Source organism: Sphaerodactylus townsendi, linkage group LG02 (genome assembly GCF_021028975.2).
Source record: "Sphaerodactylus townsendi isolate TG3544 linkage group LG02, MPM_Stown_v2.3, whole genome shotgun sequence".
Classification (NCBI taxonomy): domain Eukaryota; kingdom Metazoa; phylum Chordata; class Lepidosauria; order Squamata; family Sphaerodactylidae; genus Sphaerodactylus; species Sphaerodactylus townsendi.
Genome location: NC_059426.1, coordinates 2,261,459 through 2,280,585, shown reverse-complemented (window position 1 = coordinate 2,280,585; position 19,127 = coordinate 2,261,459). Strand labels below are relative to the sequence as shown.

General features: G+C 47.2%; 1 protein-coding gene across 1 annotated transcript in view; it reads left to right on the top strand.

Moving 5' to 3' along the window:
- The window catches only part of SPAG16 (sperm associated antigen 16), a 464,997-nt gene that overhangs the window by 321,180 nt on the left and 124,690 nt on the right, over window positions 1-19,127 (top strand). Inside the window, exon 14 of the mRNA XM_048484850.1 lies at window positions 11,138-11,264. Within this exon, the coding sequence (XP_048340807.1) occupies window positions 11,138-11,264 (127 nt within the window). The remainder of the gene's footprint in view (window positions 1-11,137; window positions 11,265-19,127) is intronic.

Genomic DNA, 19,127 nt, shown 5'->3' with positions numbered 1-19,127 from the left:
GGGTAACATGGAGAAGATATAGGCTGCTTTGCAAGCTCATGGGAAAGATGAGTCATAGATTGTAGTGAGACATATATCTCAAAATATGTTGTCTCCATACAGTGGATTACATCCGCACATCCCAAGTCTAGCTTTGCAACATCCTCACTGTTTTGAATCTCAATAAATATACATACTTTAACTCTCTTTGCCGAATTGGCCTTTTTTTTCCTGCGGATTTTTTCCCCCTGTTTCCACACTTTTGCAAAAATCATCCTAGCTGCTGTAACTCTGCAGTCACCCAATAATTATTTGGAACTGGAAGAGTACAATTCAGTCAAAGTTACAACTTGCTTGAAATTAAATACTGCAAGATAAACCCCCTTTGCCAAAGACACTGTTCTTGAGGGCAGCTCTGCCACATATGTATGAAGTTTGTCCTCTTTGCAAACTGGCCGACACCACGAGAGGTTTGCTTCCGTCCTGGCCAGCCTCACTGCCTGCTTCTGCGTTCCTCATGGCCTCTCCTTGGCGTTTCGCTGCGTTAAAAATCCTGGATCACGCGCTGGAAACTGAAACTCAACAGTAATGAATGTGAATGTTAATTGGGGAGGTTTGAAAGACCGGTGGTCATTTTTAATCAGGGGAACATGGGGAGAAGATGACCTTACTTCATAGTTAAATTGTAGTGTTTCTATGTTTTATTCATGTGACTTCAGGAGATCTGAGTGTGGAAAGCCTGAAATATTTGATACAGCTGTTGGGCCGTGAAAGTGAAACCCTTCAATTGTTTGCAGGGAAAATGCAAAGCTCTGAATAAAAAGGTCTCCATGCTTATTCCCTTGGAGAGCATGGTACAGTGCCCTTGCTGAGATGACCAGCTGTCTTCCAGCAAAGAACACAAGATGGCTGCTGCTGCCTCGCACACCTAGGAAGCGTGCCCCCAAATGCTGCCCAGATGGCTTGCTTGTGCAGCTCCTTCCTTTCCTGGCTATTTCCGTGCAAGTAAAACCCTTCAGGAGGTAAGGAAGTCTGGCCTAAGTGCAAGAAAAAAAAACCCTGTAGCCACATAAAACAACCCCTGAGAACTGAGGACACCGCAAAACATGACTCCACTATGTGCCGCAGCCAGAATACATCCCCATCCTGATGCCCGGCAAACATCAGACCATTTTTGACTGAAGCTGCTTTCGCTGCTGCCCAGCAGGAGAGGCTGTGGGGGGCGGGGGCAGCTGTAAAACGTGCCTTTTTTATTGCATGCCAAAGCTGATCTGGCCGAACTGATCTGGCCTTTATAAACGGGCACAAGTATTTTTGCCAAAGCCAAGCCTGCACTCCTAAAGCCTACAAATGAGGGGCAAAGGAAGGGAAAGGAGGGGGGAAGGGGGGCATTCCTTCCCAAAGAACCTCACACAAATATACACCATGAGCCTCATGCTCACTCACCTGCTTGGTCACACACTTGCCTCAATCACCTTTTGGCCACACCAAACACACCTTGCAGTCAAAGCACTAGAAACCTTTTTGGAAGCCCCGCCTGGCAGGTGCTCAGTGTCCCCTCCCCCTTGGCAGCTGGGGGCAAAAGCCTACTTGGAAGGAGTGAGGCTTGAATATAAAGCCCCTTCCTATGTCTTCCCATTGGGCGGCCACTCTTGTGCCAGCCAATCAAGAGTCTCCTGTTTTATTTGGACAGAGGCAGGATTAGCTGTATTGATCCTACTTCGGTATTGTTCTTTTTGAAGCTGTCTTGAACAGGACTCTGGAGAGCTCTGTGTGTGTTCATTTCCTCAATATAATATAACTTAGCCAGTTTCACTTCACTTCAACTTGTCATTTGCCAGTCTTCAGAAGTAGGTATGTTCTGGTTCTTCCGGCATGTTGTTATTACTACCTTTGCTATCGTTATTGCATTGAATTCCACTTCAATTTCTTACTTCATGATCCTTTTTAGATAACCCAAGACAGGACTTTCAGAATCTTCTGTAATTCCTATCTTTGGACTATTTAGTTCCACAATGTTTGAACCTGGGGACTCTGCCACCACAGAAGTACTCTTCCTTCCCCGCACATTACGATATATTTCCTTAAATTCCATGGTGTCCAATACCACAGAGTCATGGTTTTATAATAATTTTCCTTCATCAACATGCATGTCAAATTTGTTCCTCTTGTATATAGAATCAGAGAATTATAGAGTTGGAAGGTGTCATGGAGGCCATCTAGTCCAACCCCCTGCTCAGCCAACAGCATCCCTGACAAGCATTTGTCCAACTGATGCTTGATGACTGCCATTGAGGGGGAGCTCACACCTCCCCAGGCAGCCTTTTACCATTAAAAAGTGTTTTCCTAATATTCAACTGGTCCCTTTCCACCTGTAGCTTAAACCCATTCCTGTCCTGTTCTGTCAACAGGAACAGCTCCCAGCCTTTTTCTAACTAACCTCCTCCCTCAGCCTTTCCTCCTGGGGCTCGGTCTCCAGGCCCGTGAGCATCCTTGTTGCTCTCCTCTGCACTTGCTCCATTCCGCCCACATTTTTTTTTTAAGCGAGGCCTCCAGAACCGCCTACCAGTGGCCTGACCAATGATGTCAGTGAGGTCTACGAGCGGGACTATTGGCATCTTGTGATTTTGGACTTTATACCTCTGTTGACACATGCCAAGATTACATTAGACTTTTTTGCCGCTGCATCACTTTGGCTGCTCATATTCTCCCCGAGCCCCTAGATCTTGTTCTCTGCTACCCAGAAGTGTACCCCCCCATCCAGTATGGATATCTCTAATTTTTTGCTATCCAGATGAAGAACTTTGCATTTGAACTTGTTTAATTATATCTTATTCACATCTGCACACTTTCCCAATGTGTTGAGATCTTGAACATCTGGATATGTCCACATGGCTTCACCTGTAGGTTTTGCCTGATCCTTCCCCGACTTTATTCCTTAAAAAGCCATTTATTCTCGTAATTACAATCTCCAATTAAACTTAATTGGATTTAATTAAAGCTCTGTCATTCATAATTGGAAATGCTTTTTGTGATATGAAAATATTTATATTTAGTATGATTGGTGCATATTTTTCATGTAATATTCATTACTGTAATTTATTCTTTAGAGGCTTAAACATTCCCATATGTGGGCAGGCTTTACATTTTTGCCATTGATGAAGCAGACTGTATTCTGTGAAGCAGGGAAGACCCAGAACGTCCCATCTGGTTAACCTTTTTCACTGGAACTTTGCACATTCTCTGGAGACCTCTGCACTTATCTGGACTTACCTTGGTTGAATTCTTCCCTCATTCTTTGGTCACAGTGCTTCATCTTCTGAAGTGGGGAATTCCACATGGTGGAAATATAATGGGCTGCGGAAGGGAAATATCCCATTTTGGGGAAGTTCTTGGCCCTTCCTTAGAGAGGGATCGGCCCGTTACATTTCCCTCAACCCGAGTTTTTCAAAAATTGCTCAACTAGCGATATTTTTACTCAAACCCAGGTTGAATTTACTCTCAAGCGAACAGCTTGGCCACCAAATGCTTAATTTTCCCAGCCTCCATCTATCTTCCAACCTTCCTTATCTCGTTTCAGTTTTGTTTCTGCTGAGCAGCCGGCTGCCATTTTGTGAATGCTGCGGCCCAGTTCTCTCACCGCTCCCCATTTCCCAAACATCCCCCAAGCACGTTTTCTCCCCACAGCAGGGATTTCACCATTTATTTTTTGTTATGTTTGCTCTGCACTAGGTGTGTTACTGTGTATTTTACTCCTCTACTTGTAGCTCTTTGAAGATTCACTTTGTGACTTTGCTGTCTATTTACTAAATGCTATTGTAGCCTATAGTGTGGCAGGCGACAGGGTCACCCTGAGCCATGTTCGCCTTGTGTGGAAACTGAAGTCAGCGAGCTTAGAAGGGCGTGTCTGCTTAGGACTGTGCTGTAAATCTTGCTAATCGATATTTCCCCTCCCCACCCAGTTTCCTCCCAATGTTTGCCCTAGATGTTCATCATGAAATTATTCCCATGAAGATTGGGGGAGGGGGGGACATATTTTAGTAGGTCTTTCGTCACTGTTGGAGGAAATAGGATTCTCAGACCCCCTGAATGGCAAGCAAAGGTCTTTGGGCAGCCCCATTCCCCGTAGCTACTTCCCCCCCTCCCCCACATTTCCTCTTATGGCTCCAGAGCAATGAATAAAGAAGAACTCTGAGACCATCTCCATTGCTGGACAGTGTCACTCTGCCGTTGCTCGTGTTCCTAAAGCGCATGGCAAGAGCCGGGTGACATTGCTGAGCATAGAAAGGACATTCCACAAGCGACACCAGCTCCATGTGCCATCTGCCAAATATTGCTGGGTGCTCTTAGGCCAGTGATTCCCAACCAGGGTTCCGTGGTACCCTGGGGTGCCATGACAATGCTACCGCCTGCCCTCCCACACCGGAATCACATGGATTTTAAAGGGGGTGGTTGGAAGCCTCATGGGCTCTCTTTAAACAACATTGAAAAACAGCATTGTTTTATTTGCCTAAATTCGGCATGGATGGGGGGTGGTAGATTTGAAGGAAGCTCTCCCTTTAAATCCCCCCAATCCATGCCGAATTTAGGCAAACAACACAGCTGTCAACACTGCTTTCCCTCCCCTCCCCCACCGACAGGCAAAAACCCTTAAAAATGCAAAAAAAAATATCAAACAAACCTCAAGGGTTCCCTGAGATATGAAGAGCCAGGTCAAGGGCACCGCAATGTCGAAAAGGTTGGGAAACGCTGTCTTAGGCCCTCGGTGTGAACTGGGGATTAGTCTACGGTGACCAGCCGTCCCGATTTTCGCGGGACACTCACGCTTTTGCGTAGAGTGTCCCGCGTCCCGCCGGGCTTATGCCATTGTCCCGAAGGAGAGAAAAATTTATCTCTGTCAATGTTTTCTACTCCGTGCATAATTTTATAGACTTCAATCCTGGCTTTTAGTGGATGCTTGATCCATTGGAGACTATGAGGTTAGTGGGGAGTGGCTCAGAGCTGGGCGTTACAGGCTGGCCTGAGCTGGATCACGGGGAGGGGAGGGCTGCTGACTGGTGAGCGAGTGGTCAGTGGGGTCGCCAGAAAGATTGCTCAGCAAAGGCAAGGCCCCCCAGTGCTCCTTTGCCCTGTTTCCACACCGTGGCTGCGGTTCCCTTTTCTAAAGAGGCACTGGCAGTGCCAGTGGAAGTGTGCCCCCCAGGTGTGCCCCTCCATTCTTCACACATGCCATTTCCCTTCCTGCTGCCATTGGAGACTGTTTTGCCTGATTTAGAAACATGAGGGGGGCTCTGTTGCTGCAGGGATGCCATCACAATAAATCAATATCACCACCATTAAGAGTAGCCATCAAAAAGGCCACGCCCCTGACGGCAGGCACGAGGGGAAACCGACCAGGCTCTGGGTGTCGACAGGAAGGCGCGAAGGAAGAGCATCTTCCCACCCACACTTTTCTGACGCTTCCTGTGGGTGAGATCTCTCAGAGGAGGCTGGACCGCAGCAGGCGGAGGGAAGTCGCAGGGGTGGAAGGCAGCCCTGTGGAGGGTTTTGAAGGCAAGAGATGGGCCTGCCTGCGCTGTGCTTGCCTGAGTTGCCTGGGTGGACTCCCATTCAAGCACTCACCAGGACCAACCCTTTTTAGCTTCTGAGATCTGACCCCAGGAGGCGAGCTGGTTGCAGTGGAGAGGAGGAAACATCAGAAGGCAAATGACCACATTGTCATGGCAAAAGCCCCAAGGACCCACTGCAGTTGGGGGGAGAGGGAACCTGGAGCCAAACCTCCACGTGGTTCTCAGAGCATCGATTGGCCCTTCAGCCCCCCAGGCGCGCATAGTTTTGCAAAGGGTCATGCTCTTGCTCATGTGTGCGCGCTGACGAAATCGGTTTTCCTTTATGTTCCCTATTCCTCCTCCTCTAACTGTTTTGGAGATGCAATTTTATGAAACCCTCAGGGACTGTGGAAAATATGCCTGCTATCAATAACACTCCCTGCTCCACCCCCGATCCCTCCCTCCGAGCCGAAAGGCAAACATCTCAGGTCAGCCTTCCATTGATTTACTGAAGGACAAATAATGTCAGTTCTCATACCAAAACAAAATTTCAATATTGTTTATCTCTTCAGTAGTCCGGCTTGATGTCAGCTACCATTTAGCCCGGCCAATAGTATTGATATTTGATGTCAGCTCTTATTCATTACTGAACCCAAAGATTCTGGAGTCAGATCTTATGCGGATGACAGAAATAAGGAAGGGGCTGCTTCACTACAGTGGACAGATGGAGCCAGGCAGGGAACAGAATATGAAATCCGAAAAATGCCTGAATAGCCCTATTGATGTTTTCCAAAGATTCTGTGCTTTGCATAAACTCCAAGTCAGACGTTAATAAAGGTTACTTCATAATTTCCATGGCGCCATCACAGATGCAAAAAGCTAACAGGATCTTTGTTTGATGGTGGGTGCTGCTACCGGCTCAATATTACAAAGTAGGTTTACGCTGAACCAGGGAGATTGCGGCTGTTCTTGCAGTTCTTGCACCGGTGTTCAAGGCTCTTTGGAAATGGAAGTTAAAGCAAGATTCCAAGATCAAAGCACAACAGCAAACAGAATTATTAAGCTGGGTGCCAGACGGAGCAAGAAAAGGTGTATTAAGACATTTGTTTTTCACACAAGGTACTTTCTGTCCTCCTGGATCAAGATGTGGAATGTGCAATCAGCATCTTTTCTTAAGCACTCATGTGACTGCAGCTGATGTGCAAATGGTTGGAGCCCCCACCGAAAGAGCCACGTGACTCCTGGACAGCTGTACGCAGCTGTGGTTTGGCAACATGGGAGGGAAGTGGCAGGAGGCCAGCCCCAGGGCAGGGGCAGCAGCCAGGACGCTGATTTGCCACAGCTCCAAACATTTTTTTAAAACCTGCTTTTACATTTGCTACATGACAACTTGCATGTATAGCATAAGAGCCTCCCCTTAGAATAGTACTGCGCGGGTGGCGGATCTTCCACCCCTTCACCCCACTGAGGGGTAGTCATGTCAGTCGCTCGTAACACAGTAACGTCGGAATCGAGTAGCACCAAGTTTGTTCCAGGATAAGATTTGGTGAGTCGGAGCCCCACTCGTCAGATCTATCGTGTGACATCGGCCATTTGACATCTAGAGAAATGAGTCGGGAAAGGAGAAGTTGTGTTGGAGGAAAGCTTGTAATGACTCGTTCAGTGAGGCTGGAAAGGAGAGGGCTGGTCTTCGGCCACTCAGTTGGAGAGAAATCTCAGGTTCTGGCCTCTCATTGTGCTTAGCTACAAAAGGCCCCCATCATGTTCCCTTCAGGAACATTAAGTACCCGTGTTGGAGCACCAGTCAGGGAACACTCGAACGGGCCCTAACAGCATGATAAGAAAAACATAACCATCTCTAAAGGGTGGGTAATGCTGAACTGTGACAACTAGAGTGAATTTAGAAACCCAAGTCCCTGTTTAGACCCAGGCCTGAACCAGAAACAAAGTCACCCCATTTTGTATGGGTACTCCGTCTGGTTCATAGAATCATAGAGTTGGAAGAGACCTGTCAGGCTGCGCCATTCTCAGCCTGGCATCTTGCACATCTGCATCAGGGCCACAGCTGGCCGAGCCATTATTGTTGCTCAAGGCCATGGAGGCCTCCTTCGCCTGCATGTAGCTGGTCAATAGAGCTTAACTGTTCTCTCTTATCTGCCTTCCTTCAAAGGAGGGAACCGCCTGTCCCAAAACAATGCTCTGTTCACACAAGTCTTCATTATGCTGATATTATGGGAAAGTGAGGGAGGGGCGATCAGGGGATGAGCTATGTTGTAACTTGCAGGTATATACCAGAGCTCAGAGAGCCAAACTTTAATTTCGGCTATCTGAACCTCATGCTGACACACTTCCGATAAAGCTCTTGAAACGTTCCTGAGTCTTTGTTTGCTAAGAGTACCAGACTCTTAGAAGACCACACCAGCCGTCAAGTCCAACCCCCTGCCATGCAGGAACAGACAGTCAGAGCACCCCTGAAAGATGGCGACAGACTCCTATTGGGTGAGAGCAAGCGAGGCCGGAAAAGGGGCTGGGAGCAGTGTGGATCTCTGGCAAGGACATTCTGCACCACAGTACTCTCTGTCCTCAGGGGAGCCCCATAATTGCCCCACAAGTAGTGCACTTGCATGGCTGTGTCTTCTGCAGGATTCTGGATGGCTCGGGCCCTGGGTGACCCTGGGCTGAGGATCGTTCTTGCTCTTATTGTCGGGACAGACTGAAGCCTTGGAAATTCCTGAGAGTTCTCCGATAGTGCCCAGCTCTCTGCTGCTGGAAGTCCATATCAGGCAGCACCAAGAGCATTTTCAGTGGGTTCTCCTTGGTCTCCCCTGAACCTTCCCATCCTTGGGGTACTGCTGTGGCTTTGGCCCAAAGGCCGATGTGACTTCAGCCTTACGGCTGCTGGTCTGGACCAAACCTGAAGCTGATGGCCGGTAGAAATACTTGCCACTTCTCAGCTGAAATTTGCTTTTCCATAAGGTTGGTAGAAGTGCTGCTTCTTGGAAGGAATGTCCAAGGAGGTAGTGGTTGCTGGCACGAAGGAGGTAGTGGTTGCTGGCACTCTTCCAGAGGCTGTGGTGATGCATCGCTCATCCGCTCTGACAGCCTGGCTCCTGGGACCCAAGAGACTCCCCTTTGATGCACTGAATAAATGAGTGCATCAGCTAAGCTCCCGTTCAGAAAGAAAGCACAGCCAGCGTAGCTGCTGTAGAGAGCTCCATGTCAAGTTTGCGCTGGACTCTTTCTGTGGGGTGGGCAGTGATCTCGAGCTCCATGTGCAAAGAGTGCCTGTCTGCCTAACATGTTCTCAGACACCACAAGGAGCTCTTTATCCCTGGATTGAGCAAAAGGTTTAGCAGGAAAGAGGTTCCTCTATTTCAGTGGTGGTGAACCTTTGGCACTCCAGATGTTATGGACTACAATTCCCATCAGCCCCTTCCAGCATGGCCAATTGTAGTCCATGCTGGAAGAAAACAACTGGAATGCGCTGTATCTGAATATGATTCACTTTATAACTCTATTTCAAGCAGCCAGGAGAAGCCTGACTCGAAACAAACAGGACAGCAATCATCCACCACTGGAACCACCGGGGGGTTTGGAGGTGCTTCCTTTTTATTCCTGTTCTTATTGGGAGCTCAGTCCTTCAACAGTATCAAGCATTTTAAGAATAGAGAATAACACTCCTGGGTGAGGACCGCCAGGATTTGGTGGTGACTCGACACCACGTTCTTCTTTCACATCTATAAAGTCTGCAGATGACAGACATCCTGCCCCATTGCCTGGATCCTCTGTTGGAAGGGGGGCGGGGCTGAGATACTGAGCGCCAAGAATAGTTTTGTGACACTGCAAGCAGAAGAGCCTCTACGTTCTTCTCCAGATCATTTTGTCTTCTCAGCTGGGCAGTGAGAGGCTGTGCAGTTAATGTAGTTGCTGACTGGTGGGGAGCCTTCTGGTATGCAGTCATTTCACAAGGTCGCAAGTGGTTTCAAGTCACAACAGACTCAAGGTGATGAAGGAAGGTTTTCAAAGCTACAGGCATTCCTCCAACTACAAATTGGAAATTTTCAGCACATGATGGTTTTTGTGCCTAATAAAGGTCTTTGAATTGAATTGAACATTCACAAGTAGCTGCTATTGCCTGCCTCTTCATAACAACCCTGGACTTCCTTGGCGGTCTCCCATCCAGATGCTGACCAGGACTGACCCTGCTTAGCTTCTGAGAGCTGACAAGATAGGGCTCTCCTGAGCTATCTGGTCACAACCAACTCATGGCGACCCCTCCAAGGCAGAAGTGGCCCATCATTGTCTTCTTCCGTGATCTCCCAGCCAAGGTTCCATGAGGAGACTCTCAGAGCGATCGCAATCAAGGTTTCCGAGTGGCATCATGCTGGAGACCCTGTGAAGCGCACAGCCCTCCTCTTGCATAGATGTGGCCCCCATAAGGAGTCCTCTCTCTCTCTCTCTCTCTCTCTCTCTCTCTCGGCGATTTGTGGGCTTTTTTCTGTGCACTTGTTCCTGAGGCCAGAGTGTAAGCCTTCCACACAACTGCTCCCCCCCCACCCCCACACAGCTTCTTTGGTTCTTCCTGCACTAGTCAGTGGGCAGTGAAAGCTCCCATTTATCTTGCCTGAAGCTAATAAGATTTCACCTGGTAGGATGAGTGCGCAGTAATTGCTGTGCACCTAAATGTGTATGGTAGGCTGGGCTCAGGGCCTAAGCCCGTGCATTTTGTTATAAACAGAGCTGCCTATTACATCCTCATTACAGGCTCCATATCCGTCATTGTGGGCAGCTGTTCCCGCGCACAGCCCTCTTCATGTTATGGGGAATGGAGAGATCATTCTGCGTCAGTCAAGTTTTGGAACCAAGTTTGCTTTGCACGTTCCTCTTTCTCTCTGGCTTCTGGGTTCCCAAACAGCATGCATGAAGCGAAAAGCACTTTCGATCATTCATTCATAGCACAGAAAAGAATCTGGGCTGGACTCCACATTCCTTTGGGAGGTGTTCCATCAGTACAGAGACGTATCTATCGAGGAATAGCGCCCGGGGACAACACCTCGGGCATCCCCGCCACCACTTCTCTCCACCTCTGCATCTTCCTCTCTCCTACATGCATTTTCTCTTTCTGGTCCCTCCTGGTCCTCAATTCTTTCCCTGTTTCCATCCACCGAGCAACCTACCTCTTGTCTGCCCCTCAGCTACAATTATTATTTCTTTAATTCACTTGTACCCTGCCTATCTCCACAATGAGGACCCCAAACAGCTCACATCATTTTCTTCTCTGTTTTATTTTCACAACAATCCTGTGGGCATAGGTTATGGAAACAGCCCTATTGCCACTACTGACAGAAACCAACACTTGAAGGCTGGCAACACTGTCGTGGTTGCTTAGCAGTGGCCCCAGAGTGTATCTGTTTCTTTAAGCTACAAGTCCTGCATCTATTATTGGGAGGGGGTCAATTTCTGACTTTTGGGCAAACCTGAACCTCAGGTTTCTAGAAAGATCTTCCTTGCCTGTTCATGGCTCTAATTGCTGGATGTAAGTATCTACAGATCTGATCACACTGAGAATTAGATTTATTGATATGCACTGTTTCCCTCGTGTTTTGCAGGGTGACACTATTGCTTCCTGTGATTCTTATGGTGTTCTGAAATTGTGGGATATTCGGAGGGGAGCGCCAATGGTGTCAATTGATGCCGGTCCACATCCTGGGAATCAGGTGGCATTTGACCCTTCTGGTAAGGACTCGCTTAAAATTGGAGGCAATTTCCTGTTTTTTTTAAAAAAAATAATTTATTTCAGTGCTGAAGTACTATGCAGATTTCCTCTTGACTAGATGATGCATCTTGTCCACAAACTGGGGATTCCGCTAATGGCCAGAGTTTTCATGCTTGTGAAGAAGGCAGGTGGTTTCCACACATCAAATTTCCTTAAAAGTGCATCTTAAGGATGAGTCTTGAAGTGATGCTACATGGCGTAACCCACCTTTGCTCAGAATCATCCAGATGTCTAACAGTGGGGTATGTAGAAGGTTGAGATAGTGGGATGCTGAGGTAGCCAAATGGAAAATTCCACTGCAGCCTATAAGGCAGAGAGAGGAAGAGCCCCTCACAATTCAAGAAGCTGCTTACCTGCAAGCAGAAGACCCGGCCATCATGGAGAGCCCCTCCTAAGCTAGGGGATCAACAGATGGTAGTAATCCAAAATTTATTTTTTACCTCGTGCAGTCTCAATGGCTACTGTCTCTTCCACCACCTCATTCTGTTGCTTGCGTAGACTAGAGCTAATAAGCTATTACCCCATTGCTATCTGTTAAGCCTGCATAGGAAGTACAGTTTGTCTTCTGTTGTCTGCTATTTAAGGGCAAATACCAGTTTTCATCAACTATCTTTGATAAGCACTATTATTCTTTTGGCGTACATTGTGTTGTAATAGATGGTCTGCAGCTCACAGGGAAACAAAAGATATGTGTAGCTTCGCCCTTTTGCGTCTTCTACTTTTTCTAGAAATGCATAATTTGCTTATTTTTCAAAAGAGCAGGTGTAGCACAAAGAGTATGAAAAATTTCTTTTAATGAATAGGGAATTTGGGGTGCCAAGATGGAAAAGAGATGTGTGTGTGTGTGTGTCCATCCGTCTGTCCGTCCATCCATCCGTCTGTCCATCCTTTCCAGGAGAAGGGCATAGCTGGGAGAAATCAATAGCATTGGGATGGGCGGGAATGCTCTGGGAAAGTTCTATTGAATTTAGTTTTCTGATGTTCTGAAAATTCCCCATGTTTTCGCCAAGCATGATGTTCACCTTGAAATGTTGCCTCAGGTGAAATTTGATAGCAAGACTTCCTATTTGATGACGGCTGCTTCCCATTAAACTCTCTGTGTGGAGATATTTGCGGCGTTTATAATAAACTTTGTGCTCCGCAGGAAGCCTGGGTGTACTTACTTTGAGAATTGCTGCAACAGTTTTGGTTCTCGCACACCTCATTCCCCAAGGTGATCCAAAGGTGAAAACCTGCCTCAGTATATATTTTGCTTTCTTTGGATCAGGGTGCAACTGGGGAAATGTTACTGATACGTATTAGATCTATCTATCTATCTATCTATCTATCTATCTATCTATCTATCTATCTATCTATCTATCTATCTATCTATCTATCTATCTATCTATCTATCTATCTATCTATCTATCTATCTATCTATCTATCTATCTATCATTTATATTTATGTATTGTCGAAGGCGAAACGTCAGGAGAGAATGCTGCTAGAACACGGCCATACAGCCCGGAAACCACACAGCACCCATTTATATTTATGCTTTTAACTTGTAGGCAACCCTCCCCCGAAGGGCTCAGGGCAGTGAACAACATAAAAATATACTAACAATATAATAATCTAAACAGCATTAAAACCGATAACAATAGCCAATAGAACTATAAATAGGAACTACATCAGACAGATGGCAATAAAAGCCCCAACTGAGCCCACCGGAGGCCCATGGCTGCCTCCCCTTCACAACCGTGAATTCCAAAGAGATACCGTGATTTGTGGGTGGGGCGCAGGGCTCAGTTGCTGCTACTCCGAGAAGACAGTTCTGGCTCTTTCCAGAGAAGGGAGCGACTCTTCTCGCGTGCCTTTTCACATGATAGCATGTCAGGTGTAACAAAAGCGGCCTGCCTCCCCTGCTGCCGCTCCTCTTATATTTTTCAGCACCAAGTCATAATTTCCCATAGTTGGGGATGAGAGGGAGTAAAGGACTCTGGGCAAAGTGGGGACTTGAACTTGGGATATTTTGGTCCTGGTCTAACATTCCTGCCACATTTCCCTCTTATTCTAAATAATATTTTAAGCAGTTTGGAAGTTCAAGTATCCCCAAGTCCTTCATATGAATCATGCAGATATGTACAATCATTTATAAAAGAATCACAACCCTAAAAAAAATAGCAGTAGCAGTTTTTGAAGCCAGCTGGGAACTTTCCAGGAGAAAAAGGCTTATCCGCTCCACATGATCTAAGGGGGAAGCATTTCCCATCATTTGGATGGAATCCAAAAGTGTTGTCACAGGAATAAGCTATGGAAAAAATGGCAAACTTGGCTGAATGGCCAAGAAGATGCAAAGCTGAAAGCAAAGCTGCAAAGAAAAAACCAAGGCACCGTAATTAGAGACTCGCATTGGATTCTGCCTGGTGCCGCACCATTTTCCACGGGGAGTCAGTGGCGTTTTCCCCACATACTATATATCCGTGGTGGCGAACCTTTGGCACTCCAGATGTTATGGACTTCAATTCCCATCAGCCCCTTCCAGCATGGCCAATTGGCCATGCTGGAAGAACTGATGAAATTAGTCTAGATATAAGAGTGCTCCTGCGAATATATCCTGGGATAAGGAGGTGAAAAATCCCAGCTCGGCCATGATTTCCGCCTGGCTTCCAGGTCTAACTCAGGCCTGCTCCGTGAGATTTTCCTTATCCTGGGGTTTCCAAAAAATGATAAATTGGCGGTTCTTTTTTTAAAAAACCCATGCCGATTCCCACTCCCATGCAAACACCATGGGAGATGGACTGTTTTATTTTTCGCACCTCGCTGCCTGCAGCCAATCAGAACATCAGAAAAACGGGACAGTTCGTGCATGCGTGGCAATGTTGGCATGGAAAATGAAACTTACGTTCTTCCCCCTGACTTGAACACGCTGACAGGCACCCGTGCGAAGGGAGAATCAGAGATACAAACAGGCCGGCATGTAGGACCCCGTTTTTCCTCCACAGTTGCTCTAGTGGCCTCCCTGGTCCTTTCATTGCCCTCAGACCCTCCGTAAAACAAGGAGCTACCTGGGCTCTTACAGCTGAGTGAGGGTGCTTGGTAGTGACCTTCTCAGCTGTCCAGGTCATTTCCTCGTTCCAGAGGTCAACTGTCTCATCAATAGGAACACCAACCATAGTAACAGGAGAATCCCCTAAAGCAGTGATGGCGAACCTATGGCACGGGTGCCAGAGGTGGCACTCAGAGCCCTCTCTGTGGGCACACGCAAACAGAGTCCCCTCCCGCACATGTAGCCTGGCCTGGGCCGCTGGGCTCAATTATTAGCATTAAACCTAAGACCTAGTTTTGGGGAAGCAGTGTAGGTAACCCTGTTAAGTGCTGTTAAACTCCACTGATTTTCATGCAAAGAATTAAAGCATGATCCTTTACCTTGGAGTAAGCTCAGTTGCTGACAATGGGGCTTGTTTCTGAGTAAACCCTCCTAGGGTCGTGATTCACCCGTTTGAAGAGTTGCATGGTTGCTTCAAAACAAAGCTACTGAATACCACCAAGCTTACTCCCGAATAATGCACTTTTCGGAGTCAACCATTTTTCCCCCTAAACTAAAACCTCGGTATTCAGGTTAAATTGCCATGCTGGCACTTTGCGATAAATAAGTGGGTTTTGGGTTGCAATTTGGGCACTTGGTCTCGAAAAGGTTCGCCATCACTGCCCTAAAGCTATTTCTGCTTACCACAGAACAGAGCTTGCAATACTTGAATCCAGGTTTGTAATTAAGTGTGGTTGCCACTACCTCTGGTTGTTAAAAATGTCTGTGCAGATGTAACATTACACTGTGGTTTGCTTTGAAAATGAAAATAAAACCTGGAGGAGGGAACATGCCAGAGAAGGAGGAGGAGGAAGCCGGCAAATCCTCCTGACAGAGGGATGGATTGCTGTTTGGGGGTGATTTTATGATGGTCCTTTTCCTCAGATATTGTGTACAAAAGTGAACCAAGCTTGTCAACTGGACCTCTTTGGTGGGCAGATAACACTGATGTGCACCACATTTCCGGGCGTTGGCTGCCTCTCCACAGATGGGGTAATAGTGTCCAGGTCTCCCCTTCTGTGCCTTCCTTCCATCCTCCCTCTCACTTCAGTCCGCAGTCCGTCATGCTGCTTTTCCTACCTTCATCTTATTTACTATTGCATTTCGGTTGTCTGTATTTTTAAACCTCTTAGTTGTGTGCCCCACTCATTACAAACCTCAGTGTGTAGTTTGACCCTCAGCCTGGCCCCAGATCCACAGGCACTCTGGCTGGATGAATTACCTCTCCATTGGATCCCCGCACTCTCTGGGTTTATATATCTTGGCTGATGGAGTGGAGCGGGAGCGGCTGGAATCAGACCCTTAAACTTCCCCTGTTCTTTTAACCGTGCAAAGATGAAACCACCTTTTAAATCAGAGCATAATGAAAATCCTTCCTTTAGCGGACACGTTTTTGATAGGGGTGTGTATGTGTGTGTGTGTGTGCTGCTTTCCTGTAGTTCTGAATAAAGGAGACCTTGGAACCGTTGGAGGCCCCTGCAGAAGGGTGTCTCAGTCACCTGGGAGTCATCTCCACACCCAAGTGACACAGGCAGATTTTTAGTAGGCCCTCTCCACACAAGCGGGTTTATTCATTCCAAATGGGGGAGGAGGGGGTGCCCCTATGTTGAGATGCCCGCAATAGGCTGGCTAGTTCTCTTACTCCCTTGTGGTTGGTGGGCAGAAAAGGCTCCCTGCCGGTTCTCTGATGTTATGACTCACAGTCTCAGCAGGAATGGGTAGAAGGACGCCGCCATGGGTGTGTTTATGTGTTCTGCCATTTGTAATTCAATATTTTCTCTCCCCGTGGAAAACAGCATTTGAATAATGTGATTTTGCTATTGTAGTTTTATTCCTTAAGCAATCCCTTCTGTGCTAAGAACTGCGAAGTGAACTTTTTCTCGTCTCTCGGCATGCGGGCAATGAGATTATTTTTGAATGCAATATAATTGTGTGAGTTACATCAACGTTTGGATAAGAGAGGAATTAACATGAAGTACCACAATTGTGCATTTAGATGACTAAGAAGAGATGCAAAGCTTTGATTTCAGACACCGTAACAGCAGGAAGGCCAACTTAACTGTTGAAAGTGACGTGATAGGAGGGAGATGCTGTTGCCCAGCTAATGGGGACACGAGATCAGGGTGTCTCACCTGAGTTAGGGAGGGGAGCAGGAAGTGTGCCCTGACCTGGGTGGCTCGGCTAACCCAATCGCATCTGATCTCAGAAGCTAAGTATGGCTGGCCCTGGTTAGCACTTGGCCTGGAGACCTCTAGGGAAGTCCTCTACACAGAAGCAGGCATTGGCAAACCAATTGGCAAACCTCTTGCCTGGAAAGCCCCACCAGGGGTTGCCATGTAATCACAGCATCATAGAGTTGGAAGAGACCCCAAGGGCCATCCAGTCCAACCCCCTTAGGGAACATTAACTAAATTAGAGATGAGCATATTTGTGAATCTGCTCTGAGCAGAGGGGGCCTTCAGAATCTCAGCTCCAAATGATGGTGGGCACAGGACCATTTCCTGGCCACTGATGCCACCTTAACAGTATTGCTAGTCCTTTCCAAATGACCCTGAGGCCCAGATCTGGGTAGGGCACGGGATGCAGCGGCCCTGGGAGCTCTTGCCCCTCTCTGCACTATGTTGGAGAATTTCAGAAAATGAATGCCTTCTCACTTTAATATGCAACTTATCCCTGAAATCAGCCTCCATCCCTGAAGACTGGAAGATGGCCAATGTCTTTAAGAAAGGATCTAGGGGGGACCCTGGAAATTACAGGCCAGTCAGTTTGACATCTGTTCCTGGTAAATTAGTAGAATCTATCATTAAAGATAAAATTATAAAACATGTAGACCTGCTGAGGAGGAGTCAGCATGGCTTTTGCAGAGGCAAGTCCTGCCTTACAAACTTACTAGAGTTCTTTGAGGGTATAAACAGGCATGTGGATAAGGGAGGACCAGTGGATATTGTCTACTTGGATTTCCAAAAGGCTTTTGACAAAGTTCCTCACCAGAGACTATTGAGAAAACTCAGCAGTCAAGGAATATCGGCTAAGATCAAGAACTGGTTGAGGACCAGGAAGCAAAGGGTGGGTGTAAATGGGAAGTTCTCACAATGGAGAGATGTAGGGAGTGGTGTCCCCCGAGGATCCGTTTGGGGACCAGTGCTCTTTAACCTATTCATAAATGACCTGGAAATCAAGGTGGATAGCAAGGTGGCCAAGTTTGCAGATGATACCAAATTATGTAGGGGGGGTGAAAACTGCAAAGGATTGTGAAGAGCTCCAAGCGGACCTTTATAAATTAGGTGAGTGGGCTAAGAAACAGCAAATGGAGTTCAATATAGCAAATTTGTCCCTCAAAGAGAGAGCGAGATCTTGCCCAGCTCCTCTCTGTGAAATCTTGCTAGAGATACCTGGGGCATTCTGCGTGAGTCCTTCCGCTCTGTTGTGTGGTTCCTACCCCCCAAAATGAACTGTACCATCTAGTCCACAACATCTGCAAAGCAGCTCAGTGTGATATTTTCAAGGCCACCTGTGTGGGGGCTACATCTCCACTCACTGGGAAGGCTGGGCAGAGCCAAACAGGTCTGTTTTCCATGCCACAGGGTGAGTGGGGGAGCTCCCTGGATATTTCCAGCACCGGTTCCAGAAACAGGCAGAGCACAGAAGCTGGAATGAGTGGGGGCAGCAAAGGGAATGAGGGATTTGGGTGGGCAGCTTAGACAGGCATGAGGGGGCCAGGATGTCCAATACCTTTGGAAAAAGCCGCAAAGGTATATGATGTCCAAATGGCTCCGTCGCTGTGTGCACTTTCCAAACACAGCTGGCCTGAAGACAAGGTGGGGACAGGGACTAAAACCAGCAGGTAGCTGTTGACAATGCTGCTTTCCCAGCTGCCTGTGCTAATTTAAGCCCTGCAAGTGGGAGAGAGTCAGCAAAATTACTCTATTTGTTTAAGTCTTAATTAGACATCTGCAATTTTGTAGTTCATGACAGCTCCTGTCAAAATAAATCTGCGAATCTGAAGACTGCTGCTGCTGATTTTGCTGCTGCAGATGAAGATGGCTGGCACGCTGGCACTGGCCTCGCATTAGCTAGAAAGCAGATTATTTTTCCACCCCTTGGAAGAGCCTCATATCACGGTACTTTCTTTAAAAAGTCATTGGTTCTTGGAGCCAGATCCCCAGCTCTCCCGCCTTCCTGGAGAGCCAGCACAGGTGGACTCTAATCTGGAGAACTGGGTTTGATTCTCCACTCCTCCACATGGGCATCTGACTCTTATCTGGTGAACTTGATTTGTTTCCCCCCTGCTACGCATGAAGCCTGCTGGGTGACTGCTGGGCCAGTCCCAGTTCTCTCAGGACTCTCTCAGCCACACCTACCTCACAAGATGTTTGTTGTGGGGAGAGAAAGGGAAAAAGAGTCTCCTTACAGAAGAAGGCAGGACATAAATCCAAACTCTTCTCCTTCTTCTCCTCATTCTGTTCTTTGTTCTGCTGGTCTCCTCGTTCTTGAAGGATCACAGTGAAAACTGCATCTGTCTTGTATCCAGCAGTTGTTTTGAGAGACTGTCGCTTTAGATGGTATCACCAGCAGCTCATCTTCTTTCAATCCTAAACCCATTAATAGTCTGTTGGTGTTGTCATTCCCTTTTCTACCCAGCATCTCCTCTGACCAAAATTCTCTCCTCATTTGGATATATTTGTCAAATGCATTCATGTCCTCCTTCTCGGACGTAATTTTTCTCAAGAAAATAGGCCCGTCTCTTTTAAGGAGTCA